This window comes from Eleutherodactylus coqui, chromosome 6 (genome assembly GCF_035609145.1).
Source record: "Eleutherodactylus coqui strain aEleCoq1 chromosome 6, aEleCoq1.hap1, whole genome shotgun sequence".
NCBI classification, from domain to species: Eukaryota; Metazoa; Chordata; class Amphibia; order Anura; family Eleutherodactylidae; genus Eleutherodactylus; species Eleutherodactylus coqui.
Genome location: NC_089842.1, coordinates 17798463 through 17813920, shown reverse-complemented (window position 1 = coordinate 17813920; position 15458 = coordinate 17798463). Strand labels below are relative to the sequence as shown.

The window sequence follows — 15458 nt, the reverse complement described above, 5'->3', positions numbered from 1 at the left end:
AACGCGGTCTGGCAACCAGTTAGGAACTGCATGTGAGGGGTTACCATGGCTGCACACAAGTGAGTGGAAGCAAGTGTTGTGGCACAATCTGGCTTTACCTACCCCATGGTAATATTTCGGTACAGCTCCATGTCTCCACCAACATGATGAGCATCATGTCATACAGCACACAGTGCTGAGGAGCAGAACGTCTGCAAACTGCATTGGCCGTCCCAAAGTCCGGATCCCAATCGCATCGACCTAGAACGCTGTATCCGTGCCCAACACACCCAACATCCCCAGCATCACTATCTGAAGCTGTCCTCCAGGAAGGGAGGCAAATCCCTCCACACATCTATGGGCATTTGGTGGAAAGCGGCCGAGGAGGATTACTGCAGTCATGGAGGCCAAAGGCAGCCAACACCGGACTGAGAAATGTGAAATAAATGGAATTTCCGCACCTTCTATGTGTCTAATACTTTTATCGACACAGTGTATAAACAGTACAACCCCGGGCTCTGCGGCATCTGCCCTGGGCCTATAAACCTAGGTTATGGTGCTCACAGGACACGACAGGTTCTCTTTATAAGATATTTAAAGGAATTGTCCACTTTTGATGACTGTTTAATAACTGCCTTTGCTTTGGTCAGGTTCACCATCCCCTGTGTTGGTATATGTAGTGTGGCTTCTCGGGGGTGGTCCGCCTAAACATGGCAGCGGCTTTCCCCAACATTTCTTCCTACTGAAATTAAGGTTGTGCTCTTTTCTATATCGGTGATTGTTTTCCCGGAAGCAGTGGGAGATTTCCCGGTCGCACTCACAGCACACTCTTGCACATCCGTTAAGGTCTTCATCATCTGTACCGGAGACAAAGGTGATTACTATACAAGTATCTAGTACCAGCGCCGCAGAGCTGACCGTCTACTTCACTACATTGCATGTTAGGTAGGTTTACATTTTTTTTTCCATGCATTATATGACTCTCCTACATGGCTGTAGCTTAGTTCATCCTGTGCCTCCTGGTTCAGGAATAGAATGCCAGAAACTACGGTAAAGACTGACACAGCAGTGGGAGAGAGAGTGAAGAAGGTGTAACTACATAACAGATGTGCATGCAAAAAAAGGGTCTATAAGTTCTTAGTTCAGCTTCGGGTATATTCACATTGGTGATTTTTCCATACGATTTTCGGACAGAAAAAAAAATTGTCCAAAATTGGACAAAAATAGAAGACGTTAATTTCAATCTGAACATTCTGGAGGCCTTTAAAGCAAAAAATAGCAGCATGTCCTATTTTGGTGCTTTTTTGAACTAATATCACCCATTCAAGTCTATGGGGGCGTTTAAAAAATGAGCAGCACTTGCATGATGCGAGTATAATCCGTTTTTAATAGAGATGAGCGAGTATACTCGCTAAGGCACATTACTGGAGCGAGTAGTGCCTTAGCCGAGTATCTCCCCGCTCGTCTCTAAAGATTCGGGGGCCGGCACGGGTGACAGGTGAGTTGCAGCGGGGAGCGAGGGGAGACAGAGATCCTCCCCTCCGTTCCTCCCCGCTCTCCCCCGCCGCTCTCCGCCCCCCACTGGCCCCCGAATCTTTAGAGAGGAGCGTGCAGGTACTCGGCTAAGGCACTACTCGCTCATCTCTAGTTTTTAACACACGTAACCATAGGGACCATAAAAAATAAAAAAGTGCAGGAAGTGCGAGTCTGAACATTGCTCAAAAAATGAATGGGAATTGCAAAAAGCCATTGGAACGATTTTTCAGGACCAAAAACAAAAAAATCCCCGTGCGCACAGCCTCAGGCCGTATTTACATGGGCAAGATTCTCACTGACCTACACTGTATTGTATTTTCCTGCGATGTGCTATTCGCATCACTGTACGTGTTTTCCATGCGTGTGAAAAAAAACAAAATAATGCATTTTGTTTCAATGGTTGAAAAACGCGTCACACCGGCATTCCATGTAATTTTTTTTAAAGCTCCCGTAGGAAATAATAAGCGATTCTTGAAGAAGGACCGCATACGACGACTTTTCTATCTTGGTCTGAGAAAAAAAAGAAATCGCCCAAGTGTATGAAGCCATTGAAAAGAATATGTTCTTTTCCAGTGCGGTTGCCGTCTATATCGCAATCAGATGGAACTCGTACTGGAAAATTGCGCTTGTGAATAATGTTAAGTGATTATTGAAATAATTGGGTCAGGAGTGACCGACAGTCATCGGTGGTAAAAAATAATTGCAAACCCGGAGCATCGATTCTAACTGCCATTAAAATCAATAGGAGGAAAAAAATCAGATTCTCTAATTTGGTCTCCTTGAACAACACTGGAGGTGGTGGCCCAGTGGTTAGCACTGCTGCCCTGTGGTCATTGTGGTGGTGCTGGCCCAGTGGTTAGCACTGCTGCCCTGCAGTCATTGTGGTGGTCCAGTGGTTAGCACTGCTGCCCTGCAGTCATTGTGGTGGTGGTGGTCCAGTGATTAGCACTGCTGCCCTGCAGTCATTGAGGTGGTGGTGGTCCAGTGATTAGCACTGCTGCCCTGCAGTCATTGAGGTGTTGGTGGCCCAGTGGTTAGCACTGCTGCCCTGCAGTCATTGAGGTGTTGGTGGCCCAGTGGTTAGCACTGCTGCCCTGCAGTCATTGAGGTGGGGTGGCCCAGTGATTAGCACTGCTGCCCTGCAGTCATTGAGGTGGTGGTGGTCCAGTGATTAGCACTGCTGCCCTGCAGTCATCGAGGTGTTGGTGGCCCAGTGATTAGCACTGCTGCCCTGCAGTCATTGTGGTGGTGGTGGCTCAGTGGTTAGCACTGCTGCCCTGCAGTCATTGAGGTGGTGGTGGCCCAGTGATTAGCACTGCTGCCCTGCAGTCATTGAGGTGGTGGTGGCCCAGTGATTAGCACTGCTGCCCTGCAGTCATTGAGGTGGCGGTGGCCCAGTGATTAGCACTGCTGCCCTGCAGTCATCGAGGTGTTGGTAGCCCAGTGATTAGCACTGCTGCCCTGCAGTCATCGAGGTGGTGGTGGCCCAGTGATTAGCACTGCCACCCTACAGTCATCGAGGTGGTGGTGGCCCAGTGATTAGCACTGCCGCCCTGCAGTCATCGAGGTGGTGGTGGCCCAGTGATTAGCACTGCCACCCTACAGTCATCGAGGTGGTGGTGGCCCAGTGATTAGCACTGCCGCCCTGCAGTCATTGTGGTGGTGGTGGCCCAGTGATTAGCACTGCCACCCTGCAGTCATCGAGGTGGCGGTGGCCCTGCAGTCTTTGAAAACAATGGGCGATATCGCAGAAGGTTAGGACATGCTACGATTTTTTTCCTGCATAATATTGCAATGCGGTGTCATGCAGGGAAATAGCGCAAATGTGAATGCAGCCATTTAAAAGAATGGGTGTTATATCTGCGCAAGATTTGTTTGTTTTGCAATGCACAAATCTCGACCGATTTTCCCGCCAGTGTGAAGGCCCCCTGAGGCCTCGTTCACATGAGGTGCATGAAAAGATTGCGTTTAGATAAAACTAATGGTTTCCTATAGAACCGTTCAGATGAAGGAATTCTAGACGTGCTAGATGATCGCACCAAAGATAGGACATGTGTGGCTACAACGCCCGCATCTAAGATCCGCGGTGTGAGAAAAGATAAGATCTGACCTATCTTGGTGCGCGCTTTCCATAGACTCCTATAGGAACTGGATTACACGCACCACGCAGCTCGGATCATGTGAACGGGCTAATTAAAATAGCTGGAATTCACCCGATCACGCGATTTTTAGTGCAGTATAGCCACAATCTTTTCACATGATTAAACAGTGCTTGTGTGAACGAGGCCTGAGCGTGCTGTGTCCGGTCTGTAGACTCCTGATTGTAAGCTCTTGGTCACAGATCAGATGCTAGGGGGTAGTGATCAGTATTACCACATGTAATGACTCCATTGATGTGGGAGTAGTTATAATCCTGACTCAGAGGAGCGCAGCCCGCCTTCATCAAGACGTCGTAACAGCAATCATGTTTCTGGCAGCACCTGCAAGGGAAGAGTAGCATCACTGACACAAAGGAACGAAACTCCACTGCAAATACAGTCATCACCAGGGTCTGCTCATATGGCTGTCTTAGGCTTCTTTCACACGAGCGCAGTCGGCCGATATATGCTACATTGTTAGTAAAAAATCTGGTGAATGGGCGCACAAATCAAACATTTGTGCGCCCGTTCATATCGCCTGGTGAGGCTGGCGGAAATGCGCCGACCTCACCAGGCGATCTTCCATTTCCCCTCCCTCCTCATTGCAGGCTCACCTGTCTTCCTACCCTCTTATTCTGTACAATGGGAGAGGGCGTGGCAGGGGTGGAGCTACGCACCGGCCTGCCCCGCCTCTTCCCATTGATGGCTATGGACAAGGGGCGGGGAGAGGGTGGGCACTTAGCCCCGCCCTTGTCCATAGCATTAATGGAAGGGGGTGGGTAGGGCGGGGCTTGGCTCTGCCCTGCCCTGCCCCCTCCTATTGCACAGAACGAGAGGGGAGGAAGACAGGTGAGCCTGCACAGGTTGGGGGGAGAACAGAGGGAGGGAGTTTAGCAGCCACACTGTTAAACTCCCTCCCATAGGAGCCCATGCAGCGGCTGGACGTATTCCGGCCAAAACATAGTTCCAGAACGATGTTTTGGGTCCAACGTTAAAACACCCGGTGCTCTATTGGCCGGCCGGGCTTTTTTACCCCTAACAAATACGCCCATGTAATCTGATGCATTGGAATCCAATGCATCAGATCACAGTGCATATCAGCCGGCCGTGAAAACGCTGGCCGATATGCGCTCATGTGAAAGAAGCCTCAGGCTCATATGTGAAATGCTGTCTTCTGAGTTGATGTATCTAAGCTCATCATCTGTGATACTTTCTACTGAGCGAGTCTATACAAAGTTGCAAAAAAAAGTGAACACTCCTTCGTATTGATGACTAATACAATGCGGTCTAATTGTATCTAAGTCACAGTTATAGACAAACACAATGTAACTAATAACACAGACTGTTGTACCGTTCATCATCCATAGTGCAGTGAGAAAAAATAAGTGAACCTCTGTGCTAATGAATTCTCCATAAGCCAATTGGAATAAGATGCTTTGCTTATCAAGGCACACAAAGCCTGGTTATTGACACATCTGTTCTTCTGGTTAGTGTGAGCAGCAGCTCAATGTAAGCAACTTTAAGAAGTGTTATAGAGGCGCATGAAGCTAGAAAAGGCCACAAAACCTAAAGACCAGGATGTATAGCAGTCTACAGTTATTATCTACAGCTGGAGAACATTCAGGACTGTTCTACTCTCCCCAGGAGTGTCCTGTTATATCACTGCAAAAGCACAACAGGCAATCCTGAAGGAGGGGAGAAAGAATCCAAGAAGAACAGCCAAAGACCTACAGAAGACCCTACAGACTACGGAAACCTCTGTTCATGTGTGCACTATTAGGGGAACACTGACAGAATAGTGACCACCGAAGGACACCACAAAGGAAGACGCTGCTGGTCAAAAATAACATTGTAGCCCATTCTAAGTTTGCCTGAGAGCACCTGGAAGTTCCAGAATGTTTCTGAGACAGATGAGACCAAAGTGGACGTTTTTAGCACAAATGCACAATACTATCTTTTTAAAGAAGTTGAAACTAAGTTTTTCATCCAGTTGTGAAGTCTGGTAGTGGGAGTATCATGGTTTGGGGCTATGGTGGAGTGGGCATCATAATTTGGGGCTATGATGGAGGGGTTCTCATGGTTTAGGGCCATGGTGGAAGTGGCATTATAGTTTAGGGCTACGGTGGGGGACACCATGGTTTTGGCTTATAGTAGAGGGGATATTATAGTTTGGGGTTATAGTAGAGGGGATATCATGGGTTGGGGCTATAGCGGAGACGACATCATTGTTTAGGGTGGACACTAGAGATGAGCGAGCGTACTCAGCAAGGACAGATACTTGAGCGAGTATCATCCTTACAGAGTACGTGCCTGCTCGCCCACAAAGATTCAGGGGGCGGGGAGCGGCGGGGTAGAGCGGGGGGGGACGGGAGGAAGATCTCTCCCCCACCCCCGCCCACCCCCCGCTCCCTCCCGCTCACTCCCACAATACAGCGCTCACCCACGCCGGCACCCGAATCTTTGTGGGCGAGCAGGCAGGTATTCGGTAAGGACGACACTCGCTCGGGTATCTGTCCTTACCGAGTACGCTCGCTCATCTCTAGTGGACACCCACTGGCATTTTATTCTCTCTTGCGCCACGAGAGCAAGTGAAAACACTCGCCTCGCAGCACAAGAAAATGCTGGAATATCACCAGTTTTTTCAATGGGGCCGGCAGCAGCGCTAGCCCCATTGAAAACATAGGGAAAATACCGTGGACTTCTGTGACAGCTGTGACAGCTGTGGCAGGAGTTTCTCTTATCCCTGCGTCGACCGCAGGGATGAAGGAATCCTCTGCCACAGCTGTGACAGTTGTGGCAGAAGTGCAGCATGCTATCCCATTGCTTTCAATGGGGTTGGCGCTGCTGCCGGCCCCATTTAAAGTAGTGGTTTGTGGCAACCCCTGCAGCATGATTCTCGGGAAAGGGCTTGAAATATGAATGAATAGCTAAGCGCTGGCTGTAATTGGCTGATCGCTCAGCCAATCAGCACAGGCCTTTCAGGAGGCGAGTAAATTTTTTTTTTGTTTTTTTATTCAGCTAATGATGATTTTCAGGGAAGGGCTTATATTTCAAGCCCTTCCCCGAAAATCATACTGCGGGGGTTGCCACAAACCACTGCTTTCAATGGGGCCGGCAGCAGCGCCGACCCCATTGAAAGCAATGGGATAGCATGCTGCACTTTTATCCTTTTTTATGTTACAGTAGATGGGGGAACAGATTAAGACCTCATTCACACAGCAGATTTTTGCCCTGGTTTAAAGGCCCATTTAGACCCAACGATTCTCGCTCAAAATTCGCTCAAAGCCGTCTTTCAGCTGAAAGACAATGATGAGTCTTATCAGGACCGAGATACTGCTGATACTATTGTTTCAGTTGGTATCTCACTCGGAGAACACAGCAGCTGTATACAGCTGGCGGGATACCAGCTGAGCTCTCTGTAAGCACAGCGGGAGTATGTAGAAGACAGCGCTCCAGCTGTGTTCTGCATACCCCACTCGAAATGCACAGCAGGATACCAGCTGAGTGCTTTGAGAACACAGCAGCTATATACAGAAGACAGCGCTCTAGCTTACACACTAATTAACACACTTCAGTTGCACACTAATAAGTTCTTAAGTAGCTAATTAGCTACTTAAGAGCTTATGCAAAGTGAACGCTCAAAACTGACACTGAAACTGCTGTTTGAGTGAATTTTGAGCGATCATCTTGCCGTGTAAATGCACACAACGATTATCGCTCAAAAGATTGCCTTTGAGCAAATTTTGAGCGATAATCGTTATGTCTAAATGGGCCTTTAGATGCAGCTTTCGCACCCCGGTCAGCGGCGAGACCTGCACCATTTTAGTATTCTATTGATTGCTATAAAAATTCATGCTATAATTCATACAGCGCAGACTTTTCACACACTGATTCTGAAGGCCACGTTGCACAAAATAATAACTGACATGCCAATTCTTTACACCAAGCGGTGGCACGCAGATTTGCCCTAGGACCCAGAGATACAACAGGCTCCTAGAGACATTGCTGGACTGTGTGGCGTATAGTGGTAAAGTCTGACAACCCGCGTCCCTCCTGTAACTTCTGTATCAGTACTGGGTAGAATGAAATCATCAATGTTTATAGCCGGACATAAAAGGAGCGAGACGTCGCCGACACCCATCATCAATGACCCAACTCACCAGTCAATGTCATCCATCGGCCAACCTTGCCCTCCAAGCCCACAATAGCAGCCGTAGAACGAGAAGGACCACAGAGCAGGCCTCTTAGTTGCTTGTTGCACCATACGTCCAAACTTTACGAGTCCAGCTTGTGACCCTGCCACCGTCACTAGACATGAGACAGACAGCGGGGTCAGAACCAAGTGCTTAGGGTGGAGGCCCTTCTTATAAAGCTGGGTGACAACTTAATCAGAGCAAGAATGGAGGCCACCATAGAGGTTGTCACCCAACATGGTGGCCAGCGTCCGTAAATCCGTAAAATTCGTAAACAGCTTGACAGAAGAGGTGGAGTCAAGGATTCAGATTTAATGGGACTATGTTTTTTTTAAAGGGGAAGTATCTATTTAACCCCTAATAATGCAGCTTTTTTGCTGTTGCTTCTCTCCATTTTTAAATAGTCATAACTATCAGGGCTCTTTTACGCGGTATGCAGGAATCTGAACGCTTTTTCAGGCCATGTAAAAGGGCCCTAATTTTTCCATCCGCATAGCTGTCGAAAGAATTGTTTTTTGCGGGTTGAGTTGTATTTTTCATGGGTGTTATTTAATGTGACATATAATGTACTGAAAAAAACGTTAAAAAATTTCTAAGTCAAGTGAAATGAAAGAAAACAGCAAAAAAACGTAAATCCACCATCATTGGAGGGTCTTGTTCTTACGGCTTAGACACTGCGGCAAAAATGACATCATCACTTTATTCAGTGGGTCAGTACGATTACTACAATACCAAATTTATATTTTTTTTTCGGGGGTGGGGGAGGGGGGGGTGTTTGCTGTATTATTGAATCATTAAAACATAAAATATCTTTGGGGGAAAAATTATTTTCTGCTGCCATTTTCTGGCCTCCATAACTTTTTTAGTTTTCCGATGACATAGTTGTGTGAGGGTCGTTTTTCATGGGACGTCCTGTAGTTTCTATTTGTCCCATTTTAGAGTTCAAGGGGTTGTCTCGTGAAATCAAGTGGGGTTATACACTTCTGTATGGCCATATTAATGCACTTTGTAATGTACATCGTGCATTAATTATGAGCCTTACAGAAGTTATTCACTTACCTGCTCCGTTGCTAGCGTCCCTGTCGCCATGGATCTGTCTAAATTCGCTGTCTACTTGCGCAGTCCGGTCTTCTCCCTGGTGAATGGGGCCGCTCGTGCCGGAGAGCTGGTCCTCGTAGCTCCGCCCCGTCACGTGTGCCGATTCCAGCCAATCAGGAGGCTGGAATTGGCAATGGACCGCACAGAGCCCACGGTGCACCATGGGAGAAGACCCGCGGTGCATCGTGGGTGAAGATCCCGGCGGCCATCTTGGTAAAGGAAGAAAGAAGTCGCCGCAGCGCGGGGATTCGGGTAAGTAATAAACTTTTTTTTTTTTTAACCCATCCCTTGGGTTTGTCTCGCGCCGAACGGGGGGCCTATTGAATAAAAAAAAAACCGCTTCGGCGTGAGACAACCCCTTTCATGTAACTTTTTGATAGTTTTTTATATATTTTTTTTCTTGGAGACAGGGTGACCAAAAAACTACAGTTCAGGCGCCGTGCATTTTTATTCTTATGACGTTCCCCGTTTGGGATAAATATGGCGTTACTTTGATAAGTCTGACTTTTATGGATGCGGCAATACCATTTTTTTGTTTTGATTTTTTTATTATAAATATGGGAAGCGGGGTGTGGTGTTTAAACTTATATTATCTTTATTATTTTTTTAATAATTAAAAACTTTTTTTAACTAATTTTTTTTCAGTCCCCATTGGGAACTTGAACTTGTGGTCATTTGATCACTCATACTGTATAATGCAATACCATAGTATTGCATTATACCGCTTTCTGACAGGCAGTCTATCAGGATGTGTCACAGGCATGTCTTGACTGGTAGTAAGTTATGGCACCCATGGGGCTAGGTTACCAGGACAACCAAATGGCACCTCACTATGGATCACTTACTTCTATGGCCTAATTCTATGCATAATACACACCAAAATATGACATGCTGCATATTTTGTAATGCGAATTTTGACTTCTGTGACTTTTGATTTTGAAATCAATGAGTTCTATTAACTGTGTAGTAAGTGCGTAATACGTGCCGTAAATAGAGTCGAGTGAATGAGCCCTTACCAGCCGGGCATGAGTGGGATCGCTGCCGATCCCGTTCCATGCAAACGCTGCGCACCCCGGGACGTTGGGGGGTTAAAATTCTTCCATAACTAAAGGGCAGGATAAGATGATATTACATAGGTAAATATGCCATCACTGCTTGAGACAGCGAGTCTGTTGGAAAGGTCATATACCAAGACTTGGCCGGATTACATGGAGATCGATGTACTGAATATACATAATACTGGCCTTAAAGGGGAACTCCAGGACATTATAAATAAGGTTTTTAAGACAGACAGGATATGCTGACGCTTTGTAATATATTACCTGTAGCAGCCGGGCCACTCGAGGGCTACAAGGCCTTTACTGAACCAGGTTCAACAGCAACCAATTACAGGGCAGTTTTCATATTTCCAGGGCAGTTTACCAAATGACAGCTGAGCTCTGATTGGTTACTGTGAGCATTGTATTCTTTTCAATAAACTTTATTTATAGTGCCCTAGAGAAACCTCACATGGCGGTACTCACAGGTTCCTAGGAGGAAGAGCAGGAAGGACGCCATATTCTACTGATCACAGCAGACAGGAGACTGTAGGACGAGAAATAAAGCAGCGTGATGAAGGTGAACATAGCAGTGTCCTACAGCAACAGCTATCAATACCGGACCAGTCGTACATCACACAGCACTGCCGGCCATACACCAGTTCATCATGAGGCAGTCATATATCAGAGTCTAGGCTGGATTCACAGGAGCGCGTGTGTATTTGTATGCTTCTGCCATTTTTACTGTACTTTTTGGTTACGCAAAAAAGACCGCAAACACGGTCCTGTACCTTGAAATGCCTAATTAACCAAATTAGTTTCATATGTTTAATTTTTCTGCAGAAAAGCACAGGGAAATAGAACATTCTGCGTATCTTCTTGTGCAACAGAATTGCATAAGCAAAGCAAAGCATGTGAACGAACATATTGAAATCAATGGATTCTATTTATCACATCTTGTATCCAAACTAGAGGCGGTACAACAGGTACTAGAGCCTCCATGCCCGCCTGTATCACATCTTGTATCCAAGCTAGAGGAGGTACAACAGGGTACTAGAGCCTTCATGGCCCCAACTTTACATCTTGTATCCAAGCTAGAGGAGGTACAACAGGGTACTAGAGCCTCCATGCCCGCCCGTATCACATCTTGTATCCAAGCTAGAGGAGGTACAACAGGGTACTAGAGCCTTCATGGCCCCAACTTTACATCTTGTATCCAAGCTAGAGGAGGTACAACAGGGTACTAGAGCCTCCATGCCCGCCCGTATCACATCTTGTATCCAAGCTAGAGGAGGTACAACAGGGTACTAGAGCCTCCATGCCCGCCCGTATCACATCTTGTATCCAAGCTAGAGGAGGTACAACAGGGTACTAGAGCCTCCATGCCCCCCACATTACATCTTGTATCCAAGCTAGAGGAGGTACAACAGGGTACTAGAGCCTCCATGCCCGCCCGTATCACATCTTGTATCCAAGCTAGAGGGGGTACAACAGGGTACTAGAGCCTCCATGCCCGCCACATTACATCTTGTATCCAAGCTAGAGGAGGTACAACAGGGTACTAGAGCCTCCATGCCCGCCCGTATCACATCTTGTATCCAAGCTAGAGGGGGTACAACAGGGTACTAGAGCCTCCATGCCCCCCACATTACATCTTGTATCCAAGCTAGAGGCAGTACAACAGGGCACTAGAGCCTCCATGCTCACCTGTATCACATCTTGTATCCAAGCTAGAGGCAGTACAACAGGGTACTAGAGCCTTCATGCCCACCCGTATCACATCTTGTATCCAAGCTAGAGGTGGTACAACAGGTACTAGAGCCTCCATGCTCTCCGTATCATGTATTGTATCAAACCTAGAGGCAGCACAACAGGGTACTAGAGCCTCTATGCTTTCTGTATCACCTCTTGTATCCAATCTAGAGGTGGTACAACAGGGTACTAGAGCCTCCATACCCACCTGTATCACATCTTGTATCCAAGGTAGAAGTGGTACAACAGGGTACTAGAGCCTCCATACCTGTCAATATATCACATCTTGTATCCAAGCTAGAGGCGATACAACAGGGTACTAGAGCCTCCATGCCTGCCTGTATCACATCTTGTATCCAAGCTAGAGGTTGTACAACAGGGTACTAGAGCCTCCATGCCTGTCTGTATCACATCTTGTATCCAAGCTAGAGGTGGTACAACAGAGTACTAGAGCCTCCATACTTGCCCGTATCACATCTTGTATCCAAGCTAGAGGCGGTACAACAGGGTACTAGAGCCTCCATGCCCACCCATATCACATCTTGTATCCAAGCTAGAGGTGGTACAGCAGGGTATTAGAGCCGCCATGCCTACCCGTATCACATCTTGTATCCAAGCTAAAGGTGGTACAACAGGGTACTAGAGCCTCCATGCCCGCCTGTATCACATCTTGTATCCAAGCTAAAGGTGGTACAACAGGGTACTAGAGCCTCCATGCTCCCTGTATCACATCTTGTATCCAAGCTAGAGGCGGTACAACAGGGTACTAGAGCCTCCATGCCTGTCCGTATCACATCTTGTATCCAAGCTAGAGGCAGTACAACAGGGTACTAGAGCCTCCATGCCCGCCCGTATCACATCTTGTATCCAAGCTAGAGGCGGTACAACAGGGTACTAGAGCCTCCATGCTCACCTGTATCACATCTTGTATCCAAGCTAGAGGCGGTACAACAGGGTCCTAGAGCCTCCCTACAAGCGGTCGGTTCTCCACAATAAATGATCCTTTTGCACTTACTTATATCAGCGTTACAGTCTCACCCGACACCTTCCAGGGGAGGGCGGTTATTGACAACGAGGGTACATTAGAGTCAATCATACATTGGTGTCAGTCATACAGAAGCATTAGAGAATACAATTACCGCTGCTCTGAAGTTCTGTTTAGCGCCGTGTGGTTCTGTCACATATGTCAGGACGCTGATACAATGTTGTGTCACTTGTATCCAATGATCTCTGCCTCTGTTGATCCTAATGGAGCTGCCACCTTATAGTGAGTGATGCCACAGTTAGGAGGAATCGTTTGCCTACAGGGTCCAATGTGCCCACACCGGCGGAGTACAGATCGTCTCTCCTCATCCGGGACTATGAGGTGACACGCTGCCAATTTATTATTCTTCAGATGGGTGGAGTCACTAGAAATGTCACTTCTTCTCTCTCCAGTTACAAAGTTGCCAGTCTGTTTGCTTCTCACTTCACCTGTTCTGAAGAATTAAACTCTGCATCAAATAATATGACCCTGGAACAGCAGATAACAGCGGACAACAGCACGCACAATGTAATGTTTCTTTTCCCTATGAATATTACAGAAAATGCCCCAGTTCCACAGTTTTGATCGCCCACAGCACAGAGCGATGCTATATGCCTGTGTGGCTGACACACAGTCATGGGACCGAAGGGGGTGGTTAACCTGTTCAGAAATAATAACAGCTTCATTCACCTCTACAGAAACCGCTCTAATAGGGGAGGGATTAAGGCTACCATGGACTTCATAGATGTATCAGAACAGATCTTACAAGATGGATACAGTACGAGAACCAAGCATACTACATATATAGAATACTGGAACCAAGATCACTACATAGCTACAATATCAGAACCATGCTTACCACATAGATATGATACCAGAACCAAGCTTACTAAGTTGATACGATACCAGAACCAAGATCACTGCATAGCTAAAATACCAGAACTGAGCTTACAACATAGCTACAATATCAGAACCATGCTGACTACATAGATATGATACCAGAACCAATTTTAAGTACTTAGATATGCTAACAGAACAAAGCTTACTAAGTTGATACGATACCAGAACCAAACTCACTACATAGCTACAATAGCAGAACTGAGCTTACTACATAGATATGATACCAGAACCAATTTTAAGTACATAGTAGAGATGAGCGAACGTACTCGTTTCGAGTACTTACGCACCTGAGTACCGCCATTTTTGAGTACTTCAGTACTCGGGTGAAAAGATTCGGGGGGCGGGGAGAGGCGTGGCGGTGCGGGGGGTAGCAGCGGGGAACAGGGGGGAGCCCTCTCTCTCTCCCTCCCCCCCCCCACTCCCCACTGCTACCCCCCGTGCCGCCACGGCGCCCCCCGAATTTTTTCGCCCAAGTACGGAAGTACTCGGAAATCGCGGTATTCGGGCGAAAAAGGGGCGTGGCCGAGCACGTTCGCTCATCTCTAGTACATAGACATCGTATCAGAACCAAGCTTACTAAGTTCACACAATACCAGAACCGAGATTAATACATAGATACAAAACTGGAACTATGCTTACCACATAGATATGATGCCAGAATCAATTTTAAGCACATAGATAAGGTACCAGAACTACAATTACTACATAGATACAATGCCACAACTAGGGTTACCACATAGATATGATACCAGAACCAATAATACTACATAAATACAGCACCAGAAACAAGCTTACTACTTGGATACAATAGTAGAACAAAGTGTATTGCATATGCATGGTACCAAAATCAAGTCTACTGCATACAGTACCAGAACTGCACTTACTACATTGATAAAAAAGAACTAATCTTAGTACATAGATACAGTACCAGACGCGAGCTTACTACATAGATATAGTAACATAACCAAGACTACTGCATATGTTTGGTACTAAAACCAAGTCTACTGCATAGATTCAATAGCAGAACTAAGCTCACAAGATAGATAGAATACCAGAACCAATCTTGCTACATAAATACAGTACCAAAGCAAAGATTAATACATAAATACAGTAACAGAACCAAGTCAATTGCATATATATGGTACCAGAACCAAGTCTACCGTATACAGTACCAGAACCACACTTACTACATGGATGCAATATCAGAACCAATCTTACTACAGTACCAGAAACGAGCCTACTACATAGACACAGTAACAGAACCAAGACTACTGCATATATATGGTACTAGAATCAAGTTTACTACATAGATGCAGTAGCATAACCAAGCTCACAAGATAGATACAATACCAGAACCACTCTTGCTACATAGATACAGTTTCAAAACAAAGACTACTTACTACATAAATACAGTAACAGAATCAAGTCAATTGCACATATATGGTACCAGAACCAAGTCTACTGCATACAGTACCAGAACCACAACTTACTACATGGATGCAATATCAGAACCATTCTTACTACAGTACCAGAAACGAGCCTACTACATAGACACAGTAACAGAACCAAGACTACTGCATATATATGGTACTAGAATCAAGTTTACTGCATAGATACAGTAGTATAACCAAGTTTACAATTTAGATACAATACCAGAACCACTCTTACTGCATAGCTATAATACCAGAGCTGAGTGTACTATATGGATACAGTTTCAGAATTGAGTTTTCTGCATATATGTGGTACCAGAACTAAATGTATTGCATTTATATGGTAAAAAGGGATTGTTCTCAGTAAGAGA

The 15458-nt window shown here is 46.2% G+C and overlaps 1 protein-coding gene across 1 annotated transcript; it reads right to left on the bottom strand.

Annotated features, from left to right (window-relative positions):
• Window positions 1-463: 463 nt before the first annotated feature.
• Window positions 464-13291, bottom strand: LOC136571994 (phospholipase A2-like). Its single transcript, XM_066572619.1, has 5 exons — window positions 12873-13291; window positions 10468-10528; window positions 7814-7961; window positions 3889-3995; window positions 464-836 (listed from the first exon to the last, which is right to left on the bottom strand). Exons 2-5 carry the CDS (start codon window positions 10499-10501, stop codon window positions 604-606), a joined length of 522 nt encoding a protein of 173 aa, XP_066428716.1. The 5' UTR covers window positions 10502-10528; window positions 12873-13291; the 3' UTR covers window positions 464-603.
• Between the last annotated feature and the right edge of the window lie 2167 nt (window positions 13292-15458).